Source organism: Equus quagga, chromosome 10, assembly GCF_021613505.1.
Source record: "Equus quagga isolate Etosha38 chromosome 10, UCLA_HA_Equagga_1.0, whole genome shotgun sequence".
Taxonomy (NCBI): Eukaryota; Metazoa; Chordata; class Mammalia; order Perissodactyla; family Equidae; genus Equus; species Equus quagga.
The window spans coordinates 40,931,809-40,943,400 of NC_060276.1; the positions used below are offsets into that span (position 1 = coordinate 40,931,809).

At 41.3% G+C, this 11,592-nt stretch overlaps 1 protein-coding gene across 1 annotated transcript; it reads right to left on the reverse strand.

The window, feature by feature from the left end:
* Positions 1-2,926: 2,926 nt before the first annotated feature.
* BEX4 (brain expressed X-linked 4) lies at positions 2,927-4,499 on the reverse strand. The gene is made up of 3 exons (XM_046673388.1): positions 4,364-4,499; positions 3,860-3,940; positions 2,927-3,514 (listed from the first exon to the last, which is right to left on the reverse strand). The coding sequence occupies exon 3, from the start codon at positions 3,507-3,509 to the stop codon at positions 3,147-3,149; it is 363 nt and encodes a 120-aa protein (XP_046529344.1). The 5' UTR covers positions 3,510-3,514; positions 3,860-3,940; positions 4,364-4,499; the 3' UTR covers positions 2,927-3,146.
* Between the last annotated feature and the right edge of the window lie 7,093 nt (positions 4,500-11,592).

The following is an 11,592-nucleotide window of genomic DNA, read 5'->3' on the forward strand; positions in this document are numbered from 1 at the left end:
TAAAATAATTACTCATGTAGGTAGACTGAAAGGGCTGAAAGTGATAACCTGTTTTGGCATATTATTGTTGTGATATTTAGTTTATTTGTTTCTGCTTTTTTTGTTGTAAGTTCATTTTTTTCCTTGCTGGCCTCTTTAAAGACTCCTACAGTAATATCTCCATTTTCTCTAATTTGAAGACAAGGGCATATGCTGCTGAAAGGCTGACTCTCTTCTCAAGAGATCTCCTCGCTCTCTTTCTCCTTAATTACTAGGCTTCTATCCCAAGCCTAGCTCCAAAATCCATGAAAATATACATTTTCCTCCAAAAACTAAAAATTTATAAACAAGAATGTATAAATAATTGATAGGGATGAATGTGTCATTCCCTTTTACTGTTCTTGGATTATTCACTCTTGTTTTCATAAGAGTCATTTTATTTTCTTGCTGGCCTCTTTAAGGATACTCCCACTGACATCTCTCCATTATTACCTTAAAAAGTTAGAATGTACTGCCCACCAAGATCAGGAAAAGTCGACCCTCCCATGGGATATATAAATTAATGGAAATGTTCATTGTGGTAACTTGGTTCTCTTTCAATCTCCTTCTGACTTGACCCCGGACTTTTACTTTTTCTAGAGTGGTCTGTCCTCACTCCTTACTTGCAGAAACACCCAGGAGAGGGTATTTCCTTCAGTTCGCCTTCAAACAATCATGTTCTGATTATGGTCCCTTAACTTCACTGCTTCTAGAAAGTTTTGTGTTCAGCCCCACCCCCCCCCCATAACACCAAAACTCCCAGGAGAGGAGACTTAATTTGGTTCTCCTTCAACCAATCACATTGAAACCCTCAGATGGGTCACAATGTTCTCTGATCTTCACCACTTTCAGAAAGTTCTGACCTCGTCATTCCACTCCCTCAGAAATACCAAGGGGAGGGAATTTATTTCAGTTCTTCAAAAGACCATACTCTGAACTCCAACATTGACTCTTATTTCTTCCAGAAAGCCTGTCCTCATTCCCCACCCTCCCCAAAAAACCTTAGTGAGGAAGATTCCTTCAATTCTCTCTCCACCAGTGAAGTTATCTCACCCACCACCCCCAGATTTTTAAAAATTAGACTACCTTTGGAAATCTAGGATTGGTGTAGAAGATACAGTATTAACTTTAAGAGGGATCAAAAGGCCATTCATGAACACCACTCAATCAGCTAGCCTTTATGAAGTGCCTATGAGTTCACCACCTTTCATTTTCAGATCAGACTCTCCATCATCCCCTTCCTCCAGAAAGATGAGAGATCACTCCAGCTCCAAAATGTTCTAAGAGGCTGACTTCTCCTTAAACATATTTTTCAATTGAACATGCAAGGACTCTGATGACTGAAGGGTGAACATCAAGTAAACAGTGATTTTGCTTTAAGTTGTATGTGTTTGTTCATACAAACCACCAGCAATCAGTACACACTGCAAAAATTTCCAAATCATGCAGCACGGTGAGGAGAAAATCACCCGGAACTGGGAACTGTGGTCTCAGCTCTACCACTGATTGGCTGTGTGACCTTGGCAAAATCACTTTCCTACCTAGTTTCCTCATCTGTGAAATGAAGTTTGGACTGCAGTGACTTTCAACTGTTTTTTACCCTGTGACCTACGGTTAGAAATTCATTTTCTAAGGCGACAATATTGCCTCATGTAAAACTAAAACAAGTTTCTCAAAATAATTCTTAACACTACTCATGGGTGATGGACTCTGATGTTTTTTGTCCTATTCCTTTTCCTTTTTAAACTGACTGTTGTGGGGCTGGCCCCATGGCCGAGTGGTTAAGTTCATGCACCCCTCTTCGACAGCCCAGGGCTTCGCTGGTTCAGATCCTGGGCGCGGACATGGCACTGCTCATCAGGCCATGCTGAGGTGGTGTCCCACATGCCACAACTAGAAGGACCCACAAGTAAAATATACAACTATGTACTGGGGAGATTTGGGGAGGAAAATAAAAAAGAAAACTGGTAACACTTGTTAACTCAGGTGCCAATATTAAAAAAAAAAACTGCTTGTTTTGACCCACAAAACTGATTCCAAGAACCATAATGGGTGGCAATTCTCATTCTAAAGAACACTGGAGGGTCTTTCAAGACTTCTTTCTGCTCTATTCTAAAAATTCAAGTGTCTGCATTGAAAATACTGTACAGAAAAGCAAAACATAAAAAAGCAGCCTCAGTCTTGCTGAGTCTCTTTGACCTTCCTCAGCTTCTTACCAGTTACGAAAAGTCAAATATTCTGCATCTACAGATGGCAAAGTCCTATAGAAAATGGCCCAGGCCAGATCCCCTGCCTCCCAAGATATACAGCAGGGGTAGCCTTGGTACTTACCATCTCTAAACTCTAGTACCTTCATCCACCTTTGTCCCCTACCACTCTTATAATAAGTCAACTTTAAGGCCTTGTACTTTTCCTTTTTAATGGTTTTGCCCATTGAATTCAGATATTCACCCTATATTACTCTACCTTATTGCTTACACTTAATATGACACGATACACAGAACATATGTAGACATATACACACATATGTGCATAAAGAGATACATACATACACACTATAGTGGTCTCAGACTTCAGTATACATTAGAATTACCTGGGAAGCTTGCTAAAAAATAGAGATTCTGGAGCCCCACTCTGTTGGTCTGGAGGATAAGAGCCACAGATTCTACATTCTCAGAAAGCTCCCCGCCAAGGTGTTTTTATGCAGATGATGGACTCTCACTCTTTGACAAACAGTAGGACACGCATTCTTAAAATGGTATCAGATGTTGAATTATGAGCACAATCCTTCCTTACTGATTGGTTGGGGGAAAGCAGAACTAGTCAAAGATAATCGAGATTTTGAGTCCAGGTAGCTGAGAGGAAAAGTAATATTAACAAAAATAAAGACTAGGGTGGAAAAGAAAGATTGCTTTTTAAACTGCTTTATTAATCTCATATTATGAAAGGAATATTTTTCCTAAAACTAGGTGAAATTGCCCTGCTGGACAGAAAGGTTTACACTGAAACAAAACAAGAAACTGTTATGAAAGTGGAAACACCAAAAAGTTTACAGAAAAAGTAAATCACAAAACTATAAGCTTGTAGAGCAGAGGCCACATTATTAACCTCAGGGAAAACCTTAGCATTCAAGGTATGAGGCAAAATTCATAATGATTATCAGGTTCAGGAGTTTGGAAAGGCATATGATGCTTCAGTTGCTGCTCCCTAGTCTTTCTTCTGATTTCCATCATCTGCCCTGCGAACTTTTCTACATCATCTCCCACTTCACTGTGATCAATATGCCTGGTAGGTAGAGCCCATCGAAAATTAGGGACAAATCGCCTAACCCGCCCCAGCCTAACATTTCCTCCAGGCTTGTGCCCTTCACCCTTTCCGGAATGGCATGATTCCTCTCCACTCTGTACAGGGGCGCGGTCCTCTTCTTCGTTTTCCTGGTTGGCATTTTCCATGTTGAGGTTTTTTACTGCTTGCTCCTCTTTGGACGCCATTGCTCCTAGGGGCAGGAGACAAGAGAAGGGATTATTTTCTTGAGCGCTGATCAGCACCGAGGACAGAGGCCCTACTACGCACCTTTCGCAATTCAGAGCCCAGGAGTCCCAAGAGTTTTCGAAATTTCATTTTTCCCACCTAAGCGGCTAGCTGCGCCCTCTAGGGGGCCCCCAGCCCGAGCTCTCCCCCGTCCCTCTCGCTCCTCTCCCCTCCCCCGCCCCAAACCCACCATTTTCCCTGCCGATCCCTCCCCAGGCCCCTGCGACACCAAAATGGAGGACGCGGTTGAGGGGAGGACTTGGGGTCTCAGAGCTTCCCACACGCTCCCCGCGCCCGCGCCCGCGCCGACCTGGGCCTATCCTTGCCGTCGTCTCCTCCTCTGTCCGATTCTCGCCGCGAGTGCGCCGCCGCGACCCTCAGAGCTGCAGACCTGCAGAGGGCCGGGTGGGGGCGGCCGGGTGGGGGCAGCGGGGCGGGAGCTGCGGCAGTCGAGCCATCGGCGCCCCCCGCCACCCCCGGCCGCTTCCCCCTGGCCCCCAACCAGCCACCCGCGCCAGCCATTCCCCCTTGCGTCCCCCCACCCCCGACGCGGACCACCATTTTCTACAGCAAGGAGGAAGGGCGGCGGGGTGTCGCAAAAGCTCGCGGCGATGCGAGAGGCAGGTTTCCGAAGGCTGTCGCCTCAGGCCGCGCAGCCCTCCCCGCAAGGTCTGCAGCCCAACGCGGGGCCGCGGGGGGCGTGGGGGCTGCGGGCTCTGCGCACCTCCGCCTGGGGCAGCTGGACCCCTAGAGGGTCCGCAGGCCGCGGCCGCCCTCCCGCACCCACCGCAGGGAACCCCGGCGGGTCCCTTACCTGCTCCCCCTCCGCCTCCTACTCTTCGTGGCCGCCCCCGGCAGCAGGGACCGAGAAGGGGGCGAGCGACGCCGGGCCCGACGCGGGAGCGAGGCGCGCGAGTCGGCGGCGCCGGTCACGTGAGGCCTCCGTCGCCGGGAGCGGCCCCGCCCAGCGGCCGCGCCGGGTCTGCGGGTCCGCGTAGCTCGCCGGCCCCCCACGTCCCTTCGAACAGCGCCAGCCTGGGCTCTGATGCCCTGATGCGCTCCCTCCTTTGTGAATTCCTGGGCCTCTCCCAGGCTGGAAGGCCAGGATCTTCTCAGGGGCCTGTTGGCCATGGCCACTTCTCTGAGGACTTGCCTCTTCCCCTCCTCTGCTCCCAGGATAAGCCCCTCCCCCTGCCAGGACTTAGGCCCCAAATTAAAAGGACTGCAAAAAACCTCAGTAGTGAAGATAAATCACATTTCAATGCAATATTTTTTTAAAAACAGAATTAATGGAAGAATATCTATGATGAGTAAGGTGCCCCACCCGCCCCACTCCCAACCTGTGGTCCTTCTTGCTACCGATGCCCACCATTTTTTCTGTACCAAAATGCATGGGGGGACAGGAAATGAGTCAAGAAGATGGAATTTTTTCTCTAATTCTTCTTAGGACTTTTCTGTTTTGTTCCCTTTTTGATTAAAAAGTCATTCATTTGGGGGCTGGCCCCGTGGCCGAGTGGTTGGGTTCGTGTGCTCCGCTGCAGGCGGCCCAGTGTTTCGTTGGTTCGAATCCTGGGCGCGGACATGGCACTGCTCGTTAGGCCACGCTGCCGCGGCGTCCCATGTGCCACAACTAGAAGGACCCACAATGAAGAATGTACAACTATGTACCGTGGGGCTTTGGGGAGAAAAAGGAAAAAAATAAAATCTTTAAAAAAAAAGTCATTCATTTTATAGTTTATATTAACTTTAACTTTTATTATGGAAAACCTCAAACATGCAGAAATGGAATAGTGTAGTGAAAGCCAATGCATTCATCATCCAGCGTCCACAGTTAATTCATGGCCAGTCTTATTTCATCTATACCCTTACCCACTTCCCGCCCTTAGAGATTATTTTTGAAGCAAATCCCGAACGTAATATCGCTTTCTACATAAGTAATTCAAAGTGCATATCTACAAGGACTCTTTTTGAAGTATAACCACAATACCATTATCACGCGCAACAATTAATAATTCCTTAATACTGTTTTATGTCCAATCCTTGTTTAAATCCCCAATTCTGTCATAGTTTTTTTAAACAGTTTGTTTGGATCAGGATCCAAATAAGGAGTAATAATACCCTAGTATGCTGATAATGCCTGCTTTCAAGATACTCACTTTGGCTTTGACTTTGACAATTTGACTATAACTTGTCTTGGTCAGTGTATCATACTTGAAGTTTGTTGAGCTTCTTGGATGTGTATATTTGTGACTTTCCTTAAATTTTAAAAGTTTGGCCCATCATTTCTTCAAGTAATCTATCTGCTCCTTTCTCTGTTTTCTCTTTCTGCTCCTCATACTGGATAATTTCAATTGATTTAAAGTTCCCTGATTTTTTCTTCTGCCTGTTCACATCTGATGTTGAGCCTTTCTATTGAAGTTTTCATTTCAGCTACTCTACTTTTCAGTTCCAGAATTTCTATTGGTTTTTTTTTTTATAATTTCTTCCTGTTTTTGGACATTTCCTATTTATTGAGACATCATTCTCCTGGTTTATTTTAGTTATTTGTCCATGGTTTCCTTTAGCTCCTTGAGCATAGTAAAGAGAGTTGATTTAAAGACTTTGCCTAGTAAGTCCAAGATCTGGGCTTCCTCAGAGACAGTTGCTATTAATTTCTTTTTTTTCTGTGAATAGACCATACTTTCCTTGCATGCCTCATTTTTTTTGTTGTTGTTTTTGAAACTGGACATTTTGAATATTATGATGTGTTTCCTCTAGGAATCACATTCTTCCTTCTCCTCAGGATTTGTTGTTGCTGGATGTTGTGGGTTGTTGTTTGTTTAGTGATTTTTCTAAACTATTTTTGTAAAGTCTGTATTCTTTATCATGTGTGTCCACTGAAGTCTGTGTTGCCTTAGCTTAGTGATCAGCTGGTGTTTTGACAGATACTTTAAATACCTGGAGCCAGTAAAAGAAAATAAGGGGGCTGGCCTGGAGGGGTAGTGGTTAAGCTTGCTCGGTCAGCTTCAGTAGCATGGGGTTCACCAGTTCAGATCTGGGGTGCGGACCTATGCACTGCTTATCAAGCCATGCTGAGGTGGCATCCCACATATAAAATAGAGGAAGATGGGCACAAATGTTAGCTTGGGGCCTATCTTCCTTAGCAAGAAGAGGAGGACTGGTGGTGGATGTTAGCACAGGGCTAATCTTCCTCAAAAAAAAAAAAAGAAGAAGAAATACTCTTCTGGTCTTTGCAGATTTGTCTGTGCTGGGGAGCTCATTTAATGCTTGGCTAGGCCATTTGCAACTCTGCATTAGTTTTCACTTCCTACTTGCACAGAGTCTGAAGGAGAGCCAGAGGTGAAAGCATTGAGTCTCCTCAGGCTTTTAAAGCACACGTGTCTCACCCTGGGCATATGGAGGGCCTTCTCAATCCCTCTCTATATTGGGGAACTTTCAAAAGCCCTCATTCCCCCATGCATCTCCTTTCCCAGCCTCTTCCTCCTGGGAGTCTCGTTCTGTTTATTGTTTCTCCTGAGTGTTGTCCTTTGCCCCAGGCTGCTGTGGCTAATGTCCAAGCCTTTAAATGATTTTGGCAAAAGCCACTCACTCCTGGAAAGCTCTGGTGGTTTTAAGTTTTTGATTAGATTCTAGAGTTCTCCAAAAATTGATTCTGACAGTTTTTGGCATGGAACCTTTGAGTTCCTTACCTTGCCGTTTTTAGTGATGTCTTCTCTAGGTATGTTTTTAAAATTTTCTACAATGTAAGGCAGCATACAGTTATTTTTGAAAATTATCCTCTATAATAGAACAGTACAATATTATGCTTGCTTTCTCTAAGGAATTTTTAAATAGGATATGTGCTTAATTATAATGTTTGGTACTTTGTCACAAATAAATTTGATATATTTGACTGTCTAAAAAACATCCTTTTTTAGTTGCTTTCTGGAATATAGCTGTGGAAATTTCATATTTCTAAATATGTTTAAAAGTTATATACAAGGTTAAAAATGACGGTTGAACATCAAAAGGTAAATTCTGTTAGTATTTTGAGTAGTAACTATTTGAATACTGTTTGAGTGCTTCTACAAACTATAAATAATGCAATTAAAAAATCATTTCTTGCAAATCAAAACTACAGTGAGATATCACCTCACACCTGTGAGGCTATAATTAATAAGACAAGACAAGAAATAACAAGTGTTGGAGAGGATGTGGAGAAAAGGGAACCCTTATACATTGCTGGTGGGAATGCAAACTGGTACAACCACTATGGCAAACAGTATGGAGATTTCTCAAAAATTAAAAATATAAATACCATATGATCCAGCTAGTCCACTTCTGGATATTTTTCCAACGGACATGAAGTCAATAATTCAAAAAGATATATGCACCCTACTTTCATCACAGCATTATGCACAGAAGCCAAAACTTGGAAGCAACCCAAGTGCTTGTCAATGAATGGATGGATAAAGAAGATGTGGGGTGTGTGTGTGTGTGTGTGTATGTGTGTATGTGTGTGTGTGTGTATATATATATATATATATATATATGGTGTGTGCATATATATAGAGAGAGAGACACAATTGAATACTACTCAGCTGTAAAAAAAAGACAAAATAATGCCATTTGCAATAACATGGATGACCTTGAGGGTATTATGCTAAATGAAATAAATCAGACAAAGACAAATACCTTATGATTTCACTCATATATGGAAGATAAGTAAACAAGCACATGGATAAGGAGAACAGTTGGTGGATACTAGAGGGGAAGGGGGTGTAAGGAGGACAAGAGGGGTAAAGGGGCACATATGTATGGTGACAGATAAAAACTATACCATTGGTGGTGAGCACAATGCAGTCTATACAGAAACTGAAATATAATGGTGTACACCTGAAATTTACACAATGTTATAAGCCAATATGATCTCAATAAAATAATTTAAAAAATCATTTCTGTTCAAAATATATTTTCTTACATTTAAAAGGTTACTAGTAAACTTTTTCTCCCCTTTTACCTCGTGCTTTTACTGCATCTGCTGAGAGGAAACATTCCCTCTCTCGAGTCTCTTAAAAGTAACCAGAAAAAAAGATCAGTGAAAAAAATAACGACATATGATAAAAGATCCAAAATGACCAAAATATATCATTATAGGAGAGAATTAGTCCTGGCAACATTTAAAATCCCTATCCATGCTGCAACAGCAACATCTCCCACACACACAGAAACCAGCATGTTATACAAATGTGTTGGCTCCACGAGCCAGACTCTGCAGTTATCCAGAAATTACCAACCTCAAAAATGAAAGAAGGATTTGCATATTAAAACACCTTCTCACTGTGTTCTCATGTGGCAGAAAAAGAGCAAGCTCTCTGCTCTTTCTTCTTATGGGGGCAGTGACCCCTTCATGAGGGCCCCACGCTCATGACCTCGTATAAACCTAATTATCTCGAAAAGACCACATCTACAAAGTACCATCACATTGTAGCTTGGGGCTTCAACATACGTATTCGAGGGGGAGACGATTCAGTCCTTAGCACAAACCAACAATATGTGCTCTGGCCATTGGCCAGAACTATGCGCATGCACAGCCATTGGCCGTGAACTAGTCACATACGTGGTCCTGCCCAAAACAAGAAGGTCAAGAAGTGTAATCCTATAGGATTTGGATTTAGGGGAGAATAAGAATAGGGGAGAAATGGAAACACTTGGTAAACAGTAGCACTGATTACCGCACGAAGGAATTGAAGCTCAGAGAGAGAAAGTACTTGCCTACAATCACACAGACAGTAGGTGACAGAGCCAGAATCTATATGTGTATGATTTCAAAGTCCAAGTTTCTTTCTACTCTGATTCCTTTCTACATTGTATACTATTCTCTTAAGTGAAGATTATATGTAATAGAAACTATTTTTGCTTCAATGCTGTAATTCTCTCTTCCTTAATTATCTGATATTCCAAAATTGATCACTGCTGATGTGTTCCAAGTGTTGAAATAAATTTCTAGGTACAAGATAGAGCTGTTAGTGCCCAGTGTGCTACATCAGCAAGGCAAAACTTTGATAACTTTTGTGTCCCTGTAAATGCTCTGCTTGACCAGAAAGGCAGTTTATCCAATCAGCCAATCCCCAAATGCCAAGCCAACTCTTGGCTCTATTCTTACTTCCTTGTTCCTCTTTCATTTTCTATTTTTCTCTTCCTTGTTCCTTATTCTTTATCCTATGGAAGCTTCCTGCCTTCTGCCCCATTTTGCAGTTCTCTGGACTCTTGGAAACAGAGACTGCCCACTTCATGAGTGTTAAATACAGTTTCTTTGTATCGCCTAAATTGCCTGTAATCATTTTTAACACAAACAAGTAAAGGTATTGGAAAATTTGATATCCTTTGTATTCCAGAGTAAAAATTATAAAATAAAATCAGATGGTAGATGAAGAGATTGTTCCATTATTATTTACTTAGTGAAGAACAATCTTACATCTTTCCACTCTTGTCAAGGAAAGAAATTTTAGAAATAATAGCAGAAATTAATGGAATTGATTACAGATCAAAATAGTTAATCAGAAAAGTTTGATGTCAGTGCTTTGAAAAGGTAAAATAAAAAAGGAACATTCAGCAAGATGAATCAAGAAAATTAGAAAGGGGTACAATTTGGAAATCTGGAAGGTTGAGGGTATCATGATTGCAATTACAGCAAAGGTTTAAAAGAAAGGAGAATAATATGAAATATGTGTTAACTATTTGAAAACTTAGACTAAATGGAAAAGTTCCAGGAAAAATTTTAACTTTTCAAACTGACTCAAGAAGAAATGGAAAGCCTTAATATTATTAAAAGTATTCTGAAAAAGGAGTGAATAAAAAGGCACAACTATTCGCCAATCTCAATTAGTTATATAAATGTAAAAAATCTAAATAAAATAATAGCAAATGGAATCCAATGATGGGTATAAAAGATAATACAGCATAAGCAAATTGTGTTTCTCTTAAGCATGCAACACTGGTTTAACATTAGGAAATCTATAATGTATTTCAACATATTAATAGATTAAAGGAGGGAGAAAAGGATGACTATCTCAAAAGATCCAGAAAAAATGTATACAATAAAATTAAACAATAATTTGAAATTAAAAGACAATAATAACAACTCTCAGCAAGCTTGGAATGGAAGGATATTTCTTTAAACTGATAATGTTTATTTAAGAAAAAAACTACAGAAAACACCATACTTGATAGTGAAATGTTAAAAGCATTTCCTTTAAAATCAGAAAAGAAGGATGACTTGTATAAGCACTTCTGTTCAACTCATAGGCAGTGCGGTAAGCCTAAATAAATAAATGTATATGAAAGGAAATAAAACTGTCAATATGGTTTTCTTATCTTCACATAAAAAGAGAATGTACTAAAAATTATAATTAAAAATAGAGATAAATTTGTTGAGTGTAAGACTAATATGCACAAAGCAATCATAACAAATAAAAAATATCTTTTCCATTGAGAATATACAGTCTACAATAGCAAAAATAATATAAGGTATTGTGAAATATACTATAAGTTGTCTCACTTGGAACCTATTCCAACTTTTCTATTGCTTTCCTGTACTATAGATACTGGAGAGTTAAAAGTGTGAAAGTAAACAAGTATGTGTGTTACACACACACACACATACACATTTACCAGAGTCGCTTACAGCTAGGGTCCCAAATGAGATCTCGGTTGTATCAAGCAAGTGCAGCATCCTGAGACTTGGAGGTGTGACTGAATGACGTGGGAGCCACATATGGCTCAATGACATGGTTAGTTATGTGTGATGGGAGAGGTCTCTGGGTTTTGTGGAGCTGCCATAGCCGACACCTAGAATTCAGTCTCTGTCATACATGTCAAGTGGTGTGCAGGCAGCAGTGGTGTTTCAGTTATAAAAATCCCATAGTGTACATGGGCTTAACCTAGCTGTGCGGCATCCAAGCCTGCTTTCCTGGCCCTCACAGAGTTTTTGTAAGTTGTATAATATATTTCATTAAAGATGTCTTGTTTTAATAAAATATTTAGAATGAATTATGGCGTTGG

Excerpts from the sequence above, each read along its gene's own strand:
- BEX4 (XM_046673388.1), bottom strand. The coding sequence starts at position 3,509 with ATGGCGTCCAAAGAGGAGCAAGCAGTAAAAAACCTCAACATGGAAAAT.